This window comes from Mytilus trossulus, chromosome 10 (genome assembly GCF_036588685.1).
Source record: "Mytilus trossulus isolate FHL-02 chromosome 10, PNRI_Mtr1.1.1.hap1, whole genome shotgun sequence".
NCBI lineage: Eukaryota > Metazoa > Mollusca > Bivalvia > Mytilida > Mytilidae > Mytilus > Mytilus trossulus.
In genome coordinates, this window is record NC_086382.1 from 21,951,225 (window position 1) to 21,974,204 (window position 22,980).

The window sequence follows — 22,980 nt, forward strand, 5'->3', positions numbered from 1 at the left end:
GACCTAAACTCCCAAAATCAATACCAACCTTCCTTTTGTGGTCATTAACATTGTGTTTAAATTTAATTGATTTCTATTCACTTAAACTAAAGTAATTGTGCGAAAACCCAGAATAATGCTTATTTGGGCCCTTTTTTGGCCCCTAATTCCTAAAATGTTGAAACCAAAACTCCCAAAATCGATCCCAACCTTTCTTTTTGTCGTCATTAACCTTGTGTCAAAATTTCATAGATTTCTATTAACTTAAACTACAGTTATAGTGCGAAAACCAAGAAAATGCTTATTTGGGCCCTTTTTGGCCCCTTATTCCTAAAATGTTGGGACCAAAACTCCCAAAATCAATAGCAACCTTTCTTTTGTGGTCATAAACCTTGTGTTAAAATTTCATAGATTTCTTTTCACTTTTACTAAAGTTAGAGTGCGAAAACTAAAAGTATTCGGACGACGACGACGACAACGACAACGACGACGACGACGCCAACGTGATAGCAATATAGGACGAAATTTTTTTCAAAATTTGCGGTCGTATAAAAACAGATTGAACAAGCTCATTGTTCAAACATAGAAAATTAAGAAGTGACTACACAATACGCTAATGTCACGCTATTATCAGTAAACCGATAAACATTATTATAGTGTCTTAGATATAGACTTGACTATGAAAACTTGTATGCTCTTTTAGTTAAGTTCATCACAAAATTGCAAAAAGACTAACTAATAACAATACAAAATTTCTAATTTTTATTAATGACAAAAATAACACAAAAGCGAATTAAACAATGATCAACATTATGTAGCTAAAAAAATCAAAAAAAATCAACCTGTAGAATGATAAAATACTGTATGAAAATTGTCTTCCTATTGTCAATTTGTGTTTGTGGACAATACTGTTAATACAGAAATTTATGTGAGCTTATTAGTAAGGGCTGTTCCAGAAAATACTATGTCCCCCCCAGGGACGGCACTTTTTTTTAACCCCCACCACCCACAGAAATAAAATTTAATTAGAACAGCACTCCCTTTGCATTTAGGTATTTCAAATACAACCACCCATATAATATTTAAAAAAAAATTGCCTTCCCTGGGGGGGACATAGTATTTTCTGGAACAGCCCTAATGTGAATAGTGGAACTGGATGACTATCGCAATAATAAGAGGTCAAATTCTGATATTGGACACATATATATATGTATGAAGCTTTTTCTGAAATTGCAATAATAAATCTTGCATTTTTGTTCAGTCATCAATTTCTGAATTTACAGTAGGATCTGAAGTCAAAATAAGCATGAATAATACACTTAGTTCTGAATGTCATACATAAACAATAATTCTAAATTTAAAACTTTTAATTTCATATACCTATATTTACAAAATATAGGCATTTCAAGGAGATTCCATAGTAGAGTGGTGTTTTCACAGTGATATTTTTTGTCTTCATCGATAACTTCATGACATCATTAAGTGTAACATTAATGACTGAACGTGCCATTGGTGAAAACTGTACATTACAACAATGTGTAGTTATATCCTAAAAAAACTGTCAAAATACTTAATAAGCTGGTAATTTCTAATTTTAGCATTAAAAAAGAATTATTTAGAATCAAATTCAATTTGAGGTGTGGGACCAGGAAGTGTTGATTAATAAAAATGTGGAAAATTAATTCTATTCTTCTCTTACGCACGTTTATCAGAGCTTAAACATCAAACAAATTTGGCTTTTTATTTATATTAAAGAATATTTATATTAATAAATATCTACCCGAACTACAATATTATCAAATATTTGTAGATGACATTCAACATCAATATGTAAATTATACAAATGAAGAACAGACAATAAGTAGAAATAAAAAACACTTGCACCAAATTGAAATTGTGATTAAAATCATCAATATAAAAAATAAATGACAATTTAATACAGGAATGTACATGAAATAAAAACTTCAATTATTGTATTTGAAATCCTAATTAATTATCATTTGTAGAATATTGATTATGATTTATACATCAATTTATTTTTTCTATATATCCAAATATTTATTTCAAAAACATATGCTGTGTAATTTCAGAAAAAAATATACTGCCCTTTAAGAGAGAAGAATTGACTCCAACATTATATGCTAGCTGTTGCTTGATTTTCATCAAAGTATCTGTCAACACTACTGTCCCTACTTGAGCAGACGATATATGATGAAAACTCCCTCTTTATAAGTAATTATTTATTTTGGAAATAGTCTAATTTTAATATCTATGTGCATACCATATGTAGATTCTAGATGTTTTAAATTGTTCTGGATTAAAATGTCATGACTATGAATTTTTTACCTGTGTCTGTTAATATATAAAAAAAACAATTGGAAAAAAAACAATTGCCGAGAAGACAGAACTGTTGAAAAAAAAAAAAAAAAAGCGATAGCATATGCATATGGATTGTTACGAGTTACAATTTATGACAAAAATAAGCAAAGACCCATCAAAACAACATCTGATAAACAAATTTAATAATACTTTTAGATATTTGGATGATATTTTGGCTCTCAATAATGACGACTTCAGTATGTATATTAATGAAATTTATCCTGGTGAACTCACTTTAAATAAAGCTAATACTAACAACGACCACTGCCCTTTCCTCGATCTTGATATCTATATCACTAACGGAAAGCTGAATACTAAAATTTATGATAAAAGGGATGATTTTTCATTTCCTATCGTTAATTATCCGTTTTTAGATGGTGACGTTCCCTTGTCACCATCTTACGGTGTTTATATATCTCAACTTGTACGATTCGCTCGTGTATGTAACAATGTCTTAGATTTTAACGAGAGAAATTTATGTATTACTGAAAAATTATTACACCAGGGTTTTCGATATCACAAACTAGTCAAAACATTTACTAAATTTTATCATCGGTATAAAGACATCATTCGTAAATATAGCTCAACATGCAGACTTTTTATACGTTCAGGTATTTCACATCCAATTTTTTATGGAAATATTCTTTATAAAGCACAAAGGTGTCAGTATTCACCTCATAAACTTACAAAACCTTTGAATAGACTTATTAAGAAGGGATATAATTACGATACTGTTGTCAAGTCATTAAAGATTGCATATTTTGGCGTTAATATTGAGTCACTGATGAGGTCTTTGCGTCGGAACTAAACACATTTATTCTAAAAACAGTTGTTGGCATGACACGGGTTATGTTCTTCTCATATATGTTATGATGGTATGATACTAAACCCCTTACGGGAAGGATTGTGCCTGATGTTCATATGATGAAATCATAATCTTTCAGTCAGTTTAATTGAAGTCTGGAGCTGGCATGTCAGTTAACTGCTAGTAGTCTGTTGTTATTTATGTATTATTGTCATTTTGTTTATTTTCTTTGGTTACATCTTCTGACATCAGACTCGGACTTCTCTTGAACTGACTTTTAATGTGCGTATTGTTATGCTTTTACTTTTCTACACTGGTTAGAGGTATAGGGGGAGGGTTGAGATCTCACAAACATGTTTAACCCCGCCGCATTTTTGCGCCTGTCCCAAGTCAGGAGCCTCTGGCCTTTGTTAGTCTTGTATTATTTAAATTTTAGTTTCTTGTGTACAATTTGGAAATTAGTATGGCGTTCATTATCACTGAACTAGTATATATTTGTTTAGGGGCCAGCTGAAGGACGCCTCCAGGTGCGGGAATTTCTCGCTACATTGAAGACCTGTTGGTGACCTTCTGCTGTTGTGTTTTTTTATTTTGGTCGGGTTGTTGTCTCTTTGACACATTCCCCATTTCCATTCTCAATTTTAAGTTCATAATTTTGAAGAAAATATTGACCTACGTGCACATCAATATTTGGAACATAAGTAATGGTGGAATATGAAAAATTAATCAACATTTCTCATTATAAAATTAAACTTTGCAGTTTACACAGAAAATCTGACATTATTTAACCAAATACACATGTACAACATCATGTTTTTATCAACCTTTTATACAATTGAAAGTTGCTTTGTTTGTAAAATGATTTTTAATGAATTTAATATACATATCTATGTCCAAATAAGGCACAATACTAAAGTGTGTACTCCTGAAACTTGATATTTTTTTCATTGATTTTATAATTATTTACAAAATAAACAATACAAATCTACAGAAATCACATTGCACTTAAAAAAAAATACATTCAGACAGGTAACAATTATAAAGTGATAAAAACATAGAAATATGAACGTTTTGTACATTAAAACATCTATAATACAAAATTAGTTTTTTCTTTATCTTTTGTTGTTTAACGTTTCAATAATTGATGAAAACCATACAAACAAGTCAGGTAGGGCACTTCAAAATCTTAACTATTTGGTCTGTGTTTTTGCATAATGGAAATTTAAGTGAAATTTTAATTTGCCTCTATTTGAAGCTACCCCAATTTTAAAGTGCCTTCCCTGTGTACCATGTATGTTTTAATGGAACAGCCCTAAGCATGTCTAAGATTTCTCAGATACTATAAAGTAATATAAATATGCAACAATGTCTATTTTCTACCATGTAATATTTTCCATTAAATTGAATTCAATTAATGTTTGGATTAACTATTTTAATTCTATATAAATTTTAAAAACAGATCAACAGTGTATAAAAATATATGGAATGTAAGAAATATTTTAAACAAAAAATAAAAACATAACTTAGGGATATGTTACAAATGATATAAAAGCCACTACTGTACTTACATCTGATAGAAATTTTGGTAAAAAATACTTTTTAAACCACACTTAATTAACCAGTTTTCCTTTGAGTTTTTTTCATAACAAAAAGGCAAGTTAGAAATTTTGTTTCATTTTTTGTGTCCTGGTAAATCCTGATTAACAGGCAAAATGTGATAATAAAACAATTCAGTTTCTATTTTTTTATTAATGCACCTTGAGTAATAGGGGAGTAAAAAGTGTGGATAAAAATATGTTTTCCATTCAATTTAAATCATGGAATTGAAGAACAAGGACATCAAATATGAGTGTGGTCTAAAAATACAAATCTATAAATATATCATCATGCTTCAAATAAAAAGATGACTATAAAGCAAAACAACAGCAAAGTATATCACATGCTATTATTTACAATACAACATTAAATTTCATATTGTATTAAACCAGCCCACCACTGCTATTAAAAAAACACTTCTCTTGTGTTCAAAATTCGTTAAAAGATGGTAATATAGATAAAACTTTAAGAAAAATAACACCATGGATCTAACAATCACATGTCATTAATAATAGATTCAGGGATAAGTAATGCGGTGCTCCCTTCAGCTTCAGGTTTGAATTTATTATTTTATATCAAAATAGTTAGCAATTCCGTGCTGTGAGCAACTCTCTAAAACTGGCCAATAAAAAAGTGTTTAGATAAGTTCACAAATTCAGAGATTAATGCTATAAAGATATGAAAGTGTTTGAACTCTTTAATATAATTCCATGAAAACACTTTTGTATTTTGCAATAAAGGTCCAGTCAGATCTTTGCCATTTATTCAATTATTTGGAATGCTTTGAGTTTAATAAAATATTTAACATGTATGTTACACTTACACAAAATGTTTCAATGAAACTGACGCAATCTGGCGTAGATTTTTTGTGATTTTCTCTTCAGCGTATGGCAGATCCGCGAAGTAGTGTTTGAGATACTCATTTTCAAAATGATGTTAAATTCATCTGAATCGTCGGTGAACGTTCAATTTCTTTTTTATTAAAGCTGTAATCTTTTAAGTCAAATGATGGTTGTTACTCAAAATTTTAAAAGAACCTTCCAAGAATCAGAATTCAAACACTAGTACTAGTACTAAATTATCTCGGATCAGAATAAATGGCGATTATCTGTCACCATAAGTTTGAGGCCGATGGCTATGGAAAGTAGCAATAGCAAGCTATAGCAAACTAACTTAACAAAAACCTTTAACCTGAAACTCCCACTTTCATTTTATATGTTCAGTGGACCATGAAATTTGGGTCAAAAGTCTAATTTGGCATGTAAATTAGAGAGTTCATATCATAAGCAACAAGTGTACTAAGTGTCAAGTTGGTTGCTTCATCTCAACTAACTTATTTAAATGAGTTGCAGCAAATGCATTCAGAGGCTCTAATTTAGCATTTAAAACATTATCATGCCAATGAGAAACCAAAGTATAATTATCACTTGTTATTCGATGTAGTATGTTTTATCCTCGTTCTGCTGATTTGAAAAATATAATTATGCAGAATTGTATAATAAAACAATAAATCTGTAGGGTAAAAATTAATCATTTCATGTGTTACACTTTTATAAAGAAAAGCATTGTAGATTTTTTTTTTCGACAGGTATTAGATTTATTATGTGGTGGAGTAAAGGGTGCAAATATGTAAAGGTTTTGATCAAACTTAATCCAGAGAAGGACGAGATACAATCTTTGAGTTATTGAGAATAGTTATCAAAGGTACCCAGCTTATTATTTAATATGTCAGACGCGCGTTTCGTCTACACAAGACTCGTTTGTTCTGATCAAAATAGTTATACAGCCAAAAAAGGACAAAGTTGAAAAGCCTTTAGGACCCAAAATTTCAAAAGTTGTGCCAAATACGGCTAAGGTAATCTATGCCTGGGATAAAAACATCCTTAAAATTTTGAAAGAATCATACTTTTTAAAACCGAAAATTTATCAAAATTACCATACAATTGATATTTATGCCAACACCGAAGTGCTGACTACTTGGCTGGTGATACCCTTGGGTACGAAACGTCCAGCAGCAGTGGCATCGACCCAGTGCTGTAGATAGATCATTGAGGACCCAAAATTTCCAAAAAGTTGTGCCAAATACGGCTAAGGTAATTTATGCCTGGGATAAGAAAATCCTCAGTATTTCGAGAAAAATTCATACTTTCAGAATTCACAAATAATCATACCTCTTCGAGAGTAAGCTCACAGTATATCGGTAATCAGCCTTTTACTGTGTACCATGTTTTAGTCAATGTAATGAACAACTCTTTGGTAGAACAAGAGATTGAGCCGTCAATGTGTTGTTGTTTGTGTGAAATTGTGGAAAGTTTGAGTACCCCATACAATCACGGTTAGTCCTTAGTTTTTAAATGCTTTGCTCAAATGAATATTCAGTGAGGTCCGATTTGCAAAATATTCATCTTTATCAGACATTTTTTTTTTTAATTTGTCTGCAGGAACAGAAACATATCTATCATTTCGAGAGGAAAAAAATATTCACAGCTTGCTTGTCTCCGATTCAGGAATTTGTTCAAACTTTTACACATATTTTCAGATTTCAAATTTAGCTTTTAACAACTACTAGTATATACTATATATGTATATACAGATCTAACATGGTTGGGTTGGTGTTTAGACGAGATGTATATATATATATATACAGTTTTAATATTCATTTTTCCTATGCTCTGGTGTAGTTGTGATGATCGCCAGATGAGCGATTCCGGCTCTTGACGCCTTTAGTTCTAGGTCTTCTTTAGTTGTTTATAATGTCAGATGTAGCTGTCATGTGCCAGTTCAAAATAGTAACAATATAAACAATATCTAGTACATTATTTTCAGAAACAAAGTAGCAGAATCAAATGAGAAATGTTATAAATGTAAACATAAATTAAACAACAATCCAGCAATGGACAGCAATAAATAACTAGCGGTTCTAATGAGCCTTTGTCACCCACCTTGGTCTATGTTCATATTAAACTAAGGACACAGATGGATTCATGACAAAATTGCGTTTTGGAAATAGTGATGTGTTTGTAGATCTTACTTTACTGAACATTCTTGCTGCTTACAATTATCTATATCTTTAATGAACTTGGCATGGTGATTACAGTGGAAAACATTTTGTTAAAATTTACAAATACTTACAAAATTTATGAAAATTGTTAATAATTGACTATAAAGGGCAATAACTCCTTAATGAATCACATGACCATTTGGTCATGTTGACTTATTTGTAGGTCTTACTTTGCTGAACATTATTGCTGTTTACAGTTTGTCTCTAATGATATTGAAGATAATAACCAAAAGCTGCAATATCTTCTTAAAATTACCAATCAGGGCAGCCTGGCAAAGTGTTGCCTGGTTGGTCTGACAAATTCAGGGCAGAGAGATCTTGACCTTATGAACAATTTAATTTTGTCAGATTTGCTCTAAATGATTTAGTTTCAGGGATATGAGCCAAAAACTGCATTTTACCCTATGTACTATTATTAGCTATGTCATCCATCTTGGTTGGCAGGCAGGGTCATCCAACACATTTTTTAATCTAGATACCCTAATGATGCTTGTGTACAAGTTAATTCAAATTTTTCTCAATAGTTTCAGAGGAGAAGATTTCTGTAAAAGATTACAAAAATTTACAAAAAATTGTTAAAAATTTACTATAAAGGGCAATAACTCTTTAAGGGGACAACTGACCATCTTGATAATGCTGACTTCCATGTTGATTGATAGGCCGGGTCACGGGACAATTTTTTTAAACAAGATACCCTAATGATGAGTGTTGCCATGTTTGGTTAAATTTGGCCCACTAGTTTCATAGGAATATTTCTGTAAAAGTTAAAGACGACAGACAATAGAAGACAGACGCCAAGTGATGAGATATATATATATATTTTTTAGCATATTATAAACTTTTAACAAAAAATTTCTTTTTCTAATCTTTATTAATGACAAAAATAACACAAAAGCAAATTAAACAATGATCAACATTATGTAGAAATATAAAATCAAAAATATTCAACCTATGGAATGATAAAACAAAGTATGAAAACAGTCCCTGACTAAAGGCAGTTCTAGTGTTATGTTTGTAGATAAGTGGATACCATTGTTAGATCTGTATCAAGTCAAATTTATCATGAAAATTACATTACATTCTAAATGTCATACAAAAACATATGATTTTGAATTGAAAACTTTAAACTTCACATGACATAACCAGAGATGTTTAAAGAAGATCTCAAAATTGTGATTGATAGGTAACAAATAGGTTTCATAGTGACCATTTTTTTATTTCTCCAAATAAAATGCAACATCAATGACTGAACATGCTATTGGTAAATACAATGCAACAATGCGTAGTGATACAGTCTAACATCTAAAATAAATCTAGCAAAAAAGCTTGATTAACTAATATTTTTCTGGCTTTGCATTAAAATAAAGATATTTATAATTTTGTAGATTTATAGGAATGTTATAGTGTTGATTGTGCTCACATTTTCAGAATTAAGGGTTTCAATGAGTTGTACAACAGCTTGAATGTAATTCTATTCTTCCCTTATGCTAATTTTTCAGAATTTCAAAATCAAAGTAATTGCAAAACATACCTGTTTTAAAAATAATAATTCAATAAATGTTTAAAACTCATAAACATTTGTGTAACCTACAATATTATCAAATATTTGTATATGACATTCAACACCAATATGTAAATTATACAAATGAAGAACAGACAATAATGTAAAAAAAAACAACACTTGCACCAAATTGAAACTGTGATTAAAATGATCATTATAATAAAATAATTGACAATTTGATACAAGAATGTACATGAAATAAAAACTTCAATTATTGTATTTGAAATCCCGACTAATAAATATTTGTACAATATTGATTATAAGTTATACAAAATGTCATTCCTTAAGTTTTTCTATATATCCAATTATCTTTTTCAAAAACATATACCAAGTGAATTCACCATTTCCTTTTTGTATTAGTAGACGAGTGTTGTTCATCTATGTGCAATAAAATTTCAATCATTTTAGCATTATGCTCAATTGTTTTTTTAAATAACTTCCCTTTTTGTTTAAAATTTTTGGTTTCTCTAGTTGAATAAAGGTAATAGTAACTTAAAAAGAGCTCATTATCAGGGAAAAAATATACTCATATTTGGGATAGTAGAATTGACCACAAAATTGATGTCTATGCCTTTTCAAAGTTCCGCTCAACCCTACTGTTTCTGCAGTTGATATATGTCTCTATCAAGGAAATAGCCAAAGGTTCAATATCAATGACCATGTCATATGATGATTCTAGATGTTATTTGTTCTGGATTAAAATATCATGATTATGAACTCTTAACCTGTGTCTATTTATACTAAAAAAAAAATTTGAAAAAAAACCAAATTATTATCTGAAAAGACAAAAACAAAGCCATAGCATATGGTAAATTCATAATTTTGAAGCCAATATTGTGCACATCAATACCTGGAGACATATTTAATGGTGGATATGGGGGGGGGGGGGGGGGGGGAATTCAACATTTTCATTATAAAAATAAACTCTTCTGTTTACAAAGAAAATGACATCAATAAACCAAATACATGTGTACAACATCATGTTTTTATCAACCCTATATACAATTAAAAATTTTATAGTTTTTAAAATTAATTATAAATTTAATATACATGTCCAAATAAGGCACGATACTAAGTGTGTACTCCTGAAACTTGATATTTTTTTCATTGATTTTATAATTATTTACAAATTAAACAATACAAATCTACAGAAATCACATTGCACTTAAAAAAACTACATTCAGACAGGTAACAAATATAAAGTGATAAAAACATAGAAATATGAACGTTTTGTACATAAAAACATCTGTAATACAAAATCAGTTTTTTCTTTATCTTTTGTTGTTTAACTTTTCAATAATTGATGAAAACTATACAAACAAGTCAGGTAGGGCACTTCAAAATCTGAGTTATTTGGTCTCTGTTTTTGCATAATGGAAATGTAAGTGAAATTTTAATTTGCCTCTATTTGAAGCTACCCTAATTTTAAAGTGCCTTCCCTGGGTATCATGTATGTTTTAATGGAACAGCCCTAAGCATGTAGAAGATTTCTCAGATAAATGTACTATAAAGTAATATAAATATGCAACAATGTCTATTTTCTACCATGTAATATTTTCCATTAAATTGAATTCAATTAATGTTTGGATTAACTATTTTAATTCTATATAAATTTTAAAAACAGATCAACAGTGTATAAAAATATATGGAATGTAAGAAATATTTTAAACAAAAAATAAAAACATAACTTAGGGATATGTTACAAATGATATAAAAGCCACTACTGTACTTACATCTGATAGAAATTTTGGTAAAAAATACTTTTTAAACCACACTTAATTAACCAGTTTTCTTTGAGTTTTATTTTCATAACAAAAAGGCAAGTTAGAAATTTTGTTTCATTTTTTGTTTCCTGGTAAATCCTGATTAACAGACAAAATGTGATAATTAAACAATTCAGTTGTCTATTTTTTTTTAATTCACCTTTGAGTTATAGGGGAATAAAAAGTGTGGATAAATTTATATTTTCCATACAATTTTAATTGTGGAATTGAAGAACAAGGTCATCAGTAAACAGAAAAGTTTAGTGTGGTCTAAAGATACAAATGTACATCTATAAACATATCATCATGCTTCAAATAGAAGGATGACTTCAAAGCAAAAACAACAGCAAAGTATATCACATGCTTTAATTTACTACATTAAATTTCATATTGTCACCAGCCCAACGCTGCTATTAAAAAACATTTAATTTCTCTTGTGTTAAAAAATACACTGTTAAAAAAGATAAGCATGAAGAAAAATATCACCATGGATTTAATAATCACATGTCAATAATTATTTATTCAGGGATAAGAATGAGGCGCTCCATTCAGTCCCTGTGGCTTTGAATTATGTATTTTATATCAAAATAATTAGCCATTCAGTGCTCTGTGTGAGCAAGATCTTCCTGTGAAACTTCAAATGGCCTGTTATTATGGATAAAAAGTGTTCAGACAATCTCACAGAATCAGGGATCAATTATATAAAGCTATGATAGTGTTTTAACTCTCTGATGTTATGAAAATAAATTCTTTATTTTGTAATAAAAGTCCAGACAGATCTTTGCCATTTATTAAATTATTTGGAATGCTTTGAGTTTAATAAAATATTTTACATGTATGTTACACTTACACAAAATGTTTCAATGACATTTCATGACCTAACACATGACAATTGTTACAAAATTTATGTAAATAGATACATGTATACCCAAATAGGATAAAACTGTTTAAAAAAAAATACTGGACAAAGGTTTAAAAATTGTGACTTCATTATAAACTTTAATGGATATATTTTTTTTTAAATTCTACAAAATTGAAAAGACTCAAGTGACTGTTTTTGTTAATCTGTGTACAAACCCTATGAAAACTTAAACTTTGTTCAGTACTTACATAGAATAAATCTTCCTATATCTATTCCATTTAAAACAGAATTACACTGAATAGATATGCTTTCAATATATACACTGTATATAAAATAAATTTTAGATGTGATGCAACTGTTATACAGGGGATTTCCAAATATATCTAACATAACAATCAATGACAATATTGAAACAAATTCTAAATACATATATTAAAATTAATCATATTAATTAATATCTACAGATTTAAAATCAAGGCCACATCAGTTTCCATAACATCATTATGATAAAGCTGACTTTCACTTCAAAATAATGTTCATTATTGAGAAAAAAAAATGGTGCAATATTTACAATTTAAAACCATGTTGTAACAATACCATGATGTTGCTTATTGTTATAACTTTTAAGATCAAGTGTGTCTTTCAATTTTTTGCAAAAAAAAATAAGATATGGGTTGAAATTCAATCTTACAATGAAAAAATATTTCACAAAATTTATGGTGAGATATTTGGTGTATATCTTTAGCACTTACAATATATTATGACATCAATGTTTTGGAGTTATGAAATCAACTATTATATAATAACTATGGTTACAACATTTATACAGATGACAAATACATTTTGTACCCATATGCAATGGAAGTCTTTATGTACTTTGTTTTGTGCTTTAAAGGTGCAACAAAATTGTGAAGTAAGTACAATGCAAAATATAGACTTTTTTATTTCAATCAATGTGGAAGCGGAAGAAAGAATTTACAAAATACCCTGCCAAAGAGCATAAATGTGTATGACCAGATATGGTAATTTCTTTGAGTACGTATGCATTTGTCAAATGAGTCAAATGTGACCCTTAAACTTGTTTCAAAAATAAAACTTCTTTCCTACCCTTCCAACAATTTTCCAATGGAATGATCCTTTCTCACTGTTCTATTTCAGTGTTACATAATGTTGGAAATTTTGTTTCAATAAATTTTTACAATACATGTAGTTTCATAGGAAAAAGGAATGTTTTATAATCTTTGGCTGATCAAATATACAAATAAATTTTAAATATTCAATATTATATATTTGAAAAAGGTGATGTTTATAACCTTTAATAAGAAAAACTATAAAATTCTAAAATATGTATCACAATTTTTAAAAGATAATAAAATAGGGACAGTTCTTAAACTGTGAACTGTACTAATAACATATTTCCCATTGTTATTAAGATTCTGTCACTGACTAGAAAAAACATATACCATTTCATGATATGTGTAGTTCAATGGAATAAAAAATAAATTCTGATTGACAGAAATATCCACTAAGAAGTATCTTATCTCTACTGATTTAAGTATAAAGAGTAAGTACATACAATCAAACAATTTTTTAAGTTTGCACAATTGAATATTTTCTTATTATGCAAAGGCAAATATCTTTAGTGTAGCTGAATCGACTCAGATCTCTTCTGTCAGATGCATTCATTATATTTAAAGTCCTGGTCTATTCCATGTAAAACTGAAACCTTACACTATACATTTCAGAATCTTGTGGCTTTCCATTATTAAAACTTTTAGCCCATGCCACACATTTAATTGTCACCAAATGGTAAGCACGGATTGTGTTGAAGTGCACCATAACTGCTGGTACTTTGTAATGTGGATTCTTCTTTGGATAAGACCAGATAGGAAATCCTGTTGGGGGTCTATAAGTTATGTCACTTTCCAGGACACCGTTTGTATACCAAAAGTCTTCATGTCCCATGTGTTCTCTATCTAAAGCCGTCTGAAAAAAAATTATAAACAAAATCAAATTAATAGTTGTGTTTAGACTGTAGGTTCAAATGCATAAAATCTATAAATTTATAAAAATCCATCTTCGCTAGCCAAGGGTTACGATCCACTTCCGCTCTCTTCACCCTTGGCGGATTGAGATAAAATTTCGGAGACACACGGTAAGGATCTTTATTGGTTGCAGTCAAACCTCGCTGCATCCAATCAAAAAGCGCCTATAACATGATCACGTGTAAATATAGAAAGTATTTGTAAACAATTAACACATGTTTATTGTGCAACAAGTCTTTACATCCCTAAACATACGACTATATTAAGTAACAACTTGAATGTTTTTTATCAACTAATAGAAGTTCCTGTGTATGTTTCATGCACAAATGCATGCATGTTGACGTATATTTTCATTTCCGGCTTTACCAAGTGTGTAGAATCTAGACGCTACCGTGTTTTTACCTCCAAATTGAAGAGTTCAAATGCTTACATTGGCCAAGAATAATATATTCGGAATGGGCGTGATTTTTATCTTCCGATAGATGGCGCAACATTGTTATCACAAATGTTGGCTCTAACTGCCAAGGGTGAAGAGAGCGGGAGTGGATCATAACCCTTGGCTAGCGAAGATGATAAAAATCAAAAGGCTTACAACAATAGATATGAACAATTAACCAAAGTTTCATAAAAAATGCTTTCAGCATTTTTGAGTTATTGTCCTAAAACTGGAAAATCTCTAATTAATGAATAAAACCACAAAACTTGGAAACAGTAAATCTGAAATTTATAAACAAAAGATGAAAAGGGAGCTCAGGTCAATAAGATATAAAAAAAATCACAAAAGTTTCATGCATATTGGTAAAAGCGTTTTTGAATTAATGTTAGACATGTTGACAACAGAAGGATGGTCAACAGTATATCATAATACGTCCGGTAAATGGGCGTATAAAAATGAAAACAATCTGTTATCAATTTCATGTGTACAAAGGACTTTTCTGAAGTAGCCTCCTTCAGGAACAAACAAAGTTGAATATTTGATTTTCTAATTACCTCTCCATCACAGGTTATTCCAATATGATCAGCTGACCACCTGTCTTGCAGCCTCTTCTTTATCTCAGTGTCTTTACTTGTAAATGGATCTATCGTATCATTATCCTGGAAAAAATAGTAGGAGCAATTGGTTATTCAAAGTTAATTTACAGTAAATTTTAAAATAAATAAGACATTATTGTTTAATAGTATTATACTGTATGGTATCATCACAGTAGTCTCCATGTGAAGAAGGGGTAGAATGTTTAGCTTTTATCTTTTTAAGTAGGTTAAATAAACATTTTTCTCAAAATATAGCAATATTTACAAGAACATCTCTTACCAGTTTCAACATAAGAAGAACACAGGGTCTGCCCTCCTGGTACCCATAAACTTACCAGTTTCAACATAAGAAGAACACAGGGTCTGCCCTCCTGGTACCCATAAACTTACCAGTTTCAACATAAGAAGAACACAGGGTCTGCCCTCCTGGTACCCATAAACTTACCAGTTTCAACATAAGAAGAACACAGGGTCTGCCCTCCTGGTACCCATAAACTTACCAGTTTCAACATAAGAAGAACACAGGGTCTGCCCTCCTGGTACCCATAAACATTGGTATGTGTACAGTGAGATCCAAAATCATGACTTGTCAACCTACAAGCTTTACCATCAGGTGCACTCTCGTTTACACAATTCACATAATCTGATGTTTGCTGATGAATTGCTGAATAATCTGGAAAAAAAATATAATTCATGCAAGTTTATATGAATAGCTAATTCAAGTCAACATGGTCAAACTTAACTAAATTTTACATATTTTTTATAACATTTAACTGGTTTAAAAGTGCTATCTAGAGAAGAGGCAAAAGATACCAAAAGGACATGAAAACTCATAAGGTGAAAAAGAACTGACAAGAACAACAGACAGTTATAATAGTACACAAAAAACAACATAGAAAACTAATGACTGAACCACACACGAACCCCATCAAAAACTGGAGGTGATCTCAATTGCTCAAGAAGGTTAAGCAGATCTTGCTCATCATACGTTGTATGACACCCATTGTCTAATAAAGTAACTAAACTTCATGCAGAAAGTGCAGAACCAACAGAGAAAATTCAAAGAGAAAAGGGGATCAAAATTATGATTGTCATGTGATATATTTGCCAATATGACATCTTCATGATCTTCTTATTCTAAGGAGCATGACAAAAATATTCAAATTGAGTTGTGGTATCCCTGAGGTGATTTAATGACTATATACATATATAAATACTTTTCACACAGTGGCATTTTATGTTTTCAGATCAGATTTTGCATTTCCATCTGCATGCATATACACAGTGTATGTACAGGTACAAAACTGTATACAAACAATCCAATTTAAAAATATTAAAAAATAAAAATGAAAGGAAGCCATATAAAAAAGAAGATGTGGTATGTCAGATTGCCAATGAGACAACTACCCACAAAAAAGACCAAAATGACACAAACATTAAAGAAATCATTATAATATTTAACTTATAAAAAGAAATGCACACTCATTTAAAATTGAGAATGGAAATGGGGAATGTGTCAAAGAGACAACAACCCGACCAAAATAGAAAAACACAACAGCAGAAGGTCATCATTTAATCTACATGTACTCTAGCAGAGAGTAATCATTAAAGCATCTATTATACCTATTGTCATTTTTGTGTGTACATACATTTGTAGTACTGAACATGCTGAATAGCTAGGTGATAATCAAGTGTTTATCGGTCACTGTCAATCAACAAGTATTGAATTAATCTATTTTCCATTTAAAACTAAACCCCTATAGTTTTTGACTGTATCCTAAAGTAATGAATGTGTGTGCCTTCCTTCATGACAGACATACCAAAATGATATGATTACAAGATCTTACCGTACATATAGAAATCCAACTGATTGAGGTACTTGTGGTATGTCTTCATGTCACTTATGGAATAGTGGATCAAAGGACTATTATCCACATTGGGCTCAAACATCAGACCTGAAATGATAAATATACAATGTACATGTAATCATTTACTGGAATTTTATATTAGATTTTTAAATAATGACTCAATATATTGTTAAATATATGAAAGAGTTGCACAGGGTGATATAGATAAATGGTTATCTTGTAGACTTGTACCATAACAAACTCGTACAAATTGTACTTATGTCAACTCGTACCAATGCAAACTTTAGAATTCAAAAGGTTGCAATGGTATGAGCTTGCAGTGGTAAGAGTACAATGTACGTTGTATGGTACAAGTTAAATTGCTTCTTTGTAAGATGATATCACATGAGCATGATGAGGCAATGCAGTCTTTTGTAACTATAGTTAAAATAACAAAATTTGTATATTGTAGTTCACTTAGAAAACTGTCCAGATAGAAGAAAATAAAACGTGTCAGGTACACAAAGAATGTAGATAAAAAAAACATAAATGAGATGTACATTTGTAATTGAAATGAAATATAATCAAATAGACAAATCTGGTATATACATATATGGATCAGAGGCTTTTAGTCAGCTCCAGAAGCAACAAAACATGTACAGTGCATCAATTTGTGGATGAGCAAATATACTTTTTGATATCATACAAGCTTTGACATCACACTAAACCAGGATGTCTGGCAAAACAGCTGTTGCGTGGTCTTTCTTTCTTTTTCTTCTTTAAGTTTTTCAGTTTTCCATCTGAATAACGATGATTTATAACTGTGCATACATGTACGTGGCATACTTATTAAAATTTAGTTAATATTTTAGTTATATACAAAATGGTGCAAAGAACAGATGCAGTGATTAAAACTACAAATGTATGTAAAGGAGACAAAGCTTTTTAAATAACAATGGAGAGAACAGCAAATGTAAGCTGATCTCTGAAAGAGTCGACTGTCTGTGTATTTACTACTGAAGTTGGTAACAGATTTCATTGAGTTATTGTGTATGGGAAAAATGAAAATCTGTACTAGTCTTTTGGTGTATAAATGTGTCTGAAGGTGTGAGAATGATGTTTTCTGGTTCTTGAGTCTGATGGAATGAGAATTGTGCTAGATGGTAGCAACAAGATGATGTGTGATCTTGTACATCATAATTAGGCGTGCAAGCAGTTTGCGTTGTGTTAAAATAGGCCAGTTTAGTGTGTTCAGCATGTTTGATACGCTACTACATGTAGTATTATATATGATACCTGTTGCAGGCATACCAAGCAGCCCTCCTTTGGACCATCTCTATCTTCGAGATAGATTCTAAAATGTGGGGTCCCAAACTGAGCAAGAGTATTCCAGTTTGGGACGGACAAGTGCTTGGTATGCCTGGCTTTTGATGTTTTGATTTAATGTTTTCAGTCACTCTGGGGCCTAAATTAATATATTGTTTGTTTCCCCAATCCCGACCTTGCCAAGCCAGGTGTCGGTAGGCAGGTAGATAGGTAGGTAGGGAAATAATTTTATTTTTCCAAAAAGCTTGAACATTATCGGACAATCTGGAAAGCCTGAAAATCCAAAATGAATAAAATAATATTTGACTTTAAGTGCGTCCGTAGTAATTTTGTAAAAATATGGATTTCGGTCATAGTTGCTCCGTTTCCGTTTCGTATTTTAGAATTCTGACAATGGCGGACGATTGCAAGAAAATTTACAAATATAAACGATGTTTGACAAGTTATTTGGAAAGGATCATGACGTTTTTAATGCAATAAATGGATTGAACATTTACTGGGAGCAACTTTTATCAAGTTTAAATGAAGTAACAAACTTATTTTGCAGCCGAAAGTTAGGTTGATGTACGTTTTCGAGTAACAAGCACCGGAAAACGATGATTCAACCTCATTTCATAAGATTATCAATAAAAAGTTGATGTTTCATCAACTTGGTAAAAATTGAAAATGTCCGATGACGGAAGCGACTGAAAGCGAGTATCGTAAACAACAGGGCGACTTGTCTTCGCTTTTGGGGGTCGGGGAAAGCGAAGTGACGGTCGGGAAAGCGACTTCTTCGCCCAAGTCGCCTGGTAGCGTGAGCCCTGGACTTAGTTTTTACAATAAAGTTTTATGAGTAGCGCCATTTTTGTAGCAAGAGGTCTAGGATGTTTATCAATCTAGCTATACATATATATGTCCAAGTCCTTCAAGGACTAGTCTAGTATCTTTGAAGACTTTGGGATTGCTTATGTAGGCAGTTATTGGCAATATTGAATGAATTGACTGATGTGATGCTATGAAGATAAGAACAGGGATCTGGTAATATGGTTCACAACTTCACTTCAGTTATTTTCAGGGCACATCCCTGTTCAACAAAAGTTGGGTGCCTCTATTTTTAAACCACTGCACAAATGAACTTTTCCAACTTTTTCACTTCACAATTATTTATATCCTTGAAAATATGTTTAAATATCTATTTGGAATCAATTTCTTAAATATTGGATAGAAGGATCTGCATCTATACTTAATGTGACAATTCTAATGACCGTAAACTGTAGATCACGTTTACTTTCGATTTTTAAACGAAATGAAATGAAAACGGGAAGTGACAATTTAATAATAATTTCAGAATGAAACCGGATTCATCTACGAACTTTTACGCATGCACAATACGTAGAACAGGATTTGGAGTCTTGTAGATGAGATCTGTTTGCAAGTGAAAATATTTACGTTTTGAATAAAGTTCAATCTTTTAAATCGAAGTTGTCGAAAGTTTTAGATGAATTTTCATATAAAGTATGATGAAAATACGTTTAAACGACGAAACTACGACAAGCAAACTGCAAATTATGATCGTAAGGGAAATATTGAAATTAAAAGTTGATATGGCCGGGAAGATTATCAATTTTGTTCAAATGACGAAAATACGACAGAATTGTGAGAAATGATTTAAATGAAATGCTGACTGACTGATTTAACTTAAATAGAATATTATGATGGTCATTTATGAGGTTTTATAATAATAATTAAGGGATTAGTGACCCATCTGATTGGCGATAGGCGGATTACTTGTCATCACAACTTTTAACACCTTTGGTAAAAGTTAATTACCTGAGGGTCATAAACTTGTCAGAAACATAAAGACAGGTAGAATTCAAGTAATTTGGTGTGTAAATATTTTTACACTTTCCAAATTTAAGTGACGAAATTGATATGAAATATTTTCGTCATTTCGAAAACCTTTTCGTAAAATACGAAAGTGACGAGCGCTAGCAAAATCACTGTCGAGAGTGCAGAAAGCCATGTTGTAGGTCGTACAAGATCTAATTTGATTCAAGCTTCAGATGTTTCATAATATATGATGTTACTATGTGTTCCATTAACTTGCAGCAAATACAAGTTAATGAGATAGGTCTATTATTGACTGGTTTATGCTTATCCCCTTTTTTATATGCTGGTGCGACTCTAGCGTGTTTCCAGGCATTAGGTGTAATACCAGTGTTGTAAGATTTGTTAAAAATTAAGCATAGAATTGGTGCAATTTCTGTCTGCATTTCTTTCAGTAAGCGCCCACTAGTTTTATCTGAGACGTGGCTTTAGCTTTTCAATCCCGTTTGATGGTTCAGAGCAATCTCTACTTCTGTCATTGAGGAATTGATCTGGAACAATTGTGCACTCATCAGACCATCGATTGAGTACACTGCCACAGTGTTGGACCCCATCAAACCACCTCGATCAAAGACATCGACGGGGTACAGCGTAAAGCAGCACGATTTGTCTACAACCAGTACACAGACACTTCCCCAGGATGCGTCACTGGACTATTAAACCAACTCCAGTGGGATCCCCTACAGTAGACGAATTAAACAGCGACTCGTACTATGCTAAAAGATACAGAACCAACTAGTGGAGATACAACCATCTATCTACTACACATCTGGGGACAACAGAACAAGGGGTGGCCACAGACTAAGGCAGATAAGAGCTAATAAGGAAGTATACAACAACTCCTTCTTCCCACCCTCTATAACAGTGGCGGATCCAGAGGGGGGGGTTCCGGGGGTGCGCACCCCCCCCTTTATTTTGGCCGATCAATGCATTTGAATCGGGACATATGTTTTGCACACCCCCCCCCTTTGCCCTGGGCTAGCACCCCCCTTTCGAAAATTCCTGCATCCGCCACTGTATAAGAGACTGGAACCTTCTGCCAGACACAGTAGCAGCTGCACCAACACTCGAGGAGTTCAGGGCCAGATTAGCCAGTGTGCCCTGGACCCAGATGCAGCTTAACTAGACATCAGCTTGCCAAATTGTACAGTGTATATAGTTTTAAAAATTTTGTTAATATTCACTTTTAATCAATGGAGAAGCCTCCTGTTTTACCGAGCGGAGTTAATAAATCACTCAAATATGAGGTCATTAAGAAGAACTTAATCAACTCTGCAAGTCTATGTAGTCCAAATAACTATGACATCTAGGAAGCCTATTTTACATTATTGCTTTAACGCATCCTGGGAGGTGGATGTAAAATGTGAAAGAAAAAAAATTAACAGCCTTTCATGACATCATAATTATTTGGACTACCAGTCTCTGATACCATAATTTGCATAAACAAAATACCTTTTTCCTTGATTTCTTCTGCAAAAGTTGGTACAATAACTCGAGCTGGAGCTTTGTCACTGCCGTGGTGATTCGATGCTACCACAATAAGTAAGATAACGATTATCAAAAAGATGACACCACCAATCATAAGGAAACAACGACTTTTTCTTCTCATTCGAAAGCATGCAAGTTTGACGGTGTCACTCTTCAAATTGGATTTCCTTGAGATTACAGAAATCGGATAAACCCCTGTACCAAAATCTTCATTGTGTTCATTTTCTGAGTGCAGATATAAATTCTCGGGGACATCTACTCTGTCATATTTCGATTCCATTTCTGGTATTTTTACTTTATTGTGACTCACAAGTCAAAGTCGCACAATGTAAACAGGTGCAACGGAAGTTATTGAAGTGATTGAAATGCAGCTGACTAAAGTTGTCGTCAATTTATTTCCCTGGGAAACAATTTCCCCGGGAAACAATGTAATTTAAAAAAAAATAAAACCATACGCACAAAATAGTGCACCGTACTTCTATCTTCGCAGACACTGTATACTGATTACATTACGTAACACAAATCACGGATAATTTATTAATAAATGTTTAAATAAGAAAAGGGGAAATATTCATTTTTCATAGATTGATCAATTATTTTCTTAATGATTCTAGTATATAGTAGTGGAAACATTGTTTATGTCAAACAAGTTTGCATTCACTAGTGATTACTAGTGTGCCATTCTGTCCGTCAGGATAATTTTCCAAACATTTTGTCCTCATGTTAGAATATATTTATTTGATATTTGGTATAAACTATGAACACTCATAATATTACTAGGAAAAGGGGGGGGGGCATTTTCAAAGTTTGTGTTTCCAGTGGAAACATTTTTTTTTTGTTTCCAGGGGAAACATTTTTTTATGTTTCCAAGTTTGTCTAAAACAAATTAACTTGTCAATGTTTTCCCCCTCCTAGTATGGGTTTATCTCAGAAATTTTCAATGTTTTCAAGGAACACATTTCATTCTTTTTATGTGTATGCATTGCAATGGGAACACATTTTTTTGTGTTTCCAGACTTGTCTACTTATTATTTTTTAACTACTTGTTATTTTATAATGATGTCGCCTTGCTAGTATTGGTTTCTTTGCTTCTGAAAGATTTCATTTTCATGCTTTTAAGGACAGATTTAATTCTAATAATTTTCCGTGTTTCCAGGAGGAACATTTTTTCTTTGTTTCCAGGGGAAACATTTTTTTTTGTGTTTCCAGGGGAAACATTTTTGTTTGTGTGCCAGGAGAAACATTTTTTTTGGTATTCCAGAGGAAATAATTTCTTAATGTTTCCATGTCTGTCTTTTAAGAATTTTTTTACTACTTAGGAAAGATTTCATTACTAAAGAAATGTGTTCCTTGGAAACATGAAAATT

The 22,980-nt window shown here is 31.6% G+C and overlaps 2 protein-coding genes across 2 annotated transcripts in view; both read right to left on the reverse strand.

Moving 5' to 3' along the window:
* The window catches only part of LOC134686080 (uncharacterized), a 379,196-nt gene that overhangs the window by 77,682 nt on the left and 278,534 nt on the right, over window positions 1–22,980 (reverse strand). The gene's annotated exons all lie outside the window — the stretch shown is intronic.
* Window positions 10,257–21,976, reverse strand: LOC134687054 (sodium/potassium-transporting ATPase subunit beta-like). The gene is made up of 5 exons (XM_063547012.1): window positions 21,578–21,976; window positions 16,931–17,038; window positions 15,584–15,756; window positions 15,042–15,146; window positions 10,257–13,992 (listed from the first exon to the last, which is right to left on the reverse strand). The coding sequence occupies exons 1-5, from the start codon at window positions 21,891–21,893 to the stop codon at window positions 13,711–13,713; spliced, it is 984 nt and encodes a 327-aa protein (XP_063403082.1). The 5' UTR covers window positions 21,894–21,976; the 3' UTR covers window positions 10,257–13,710.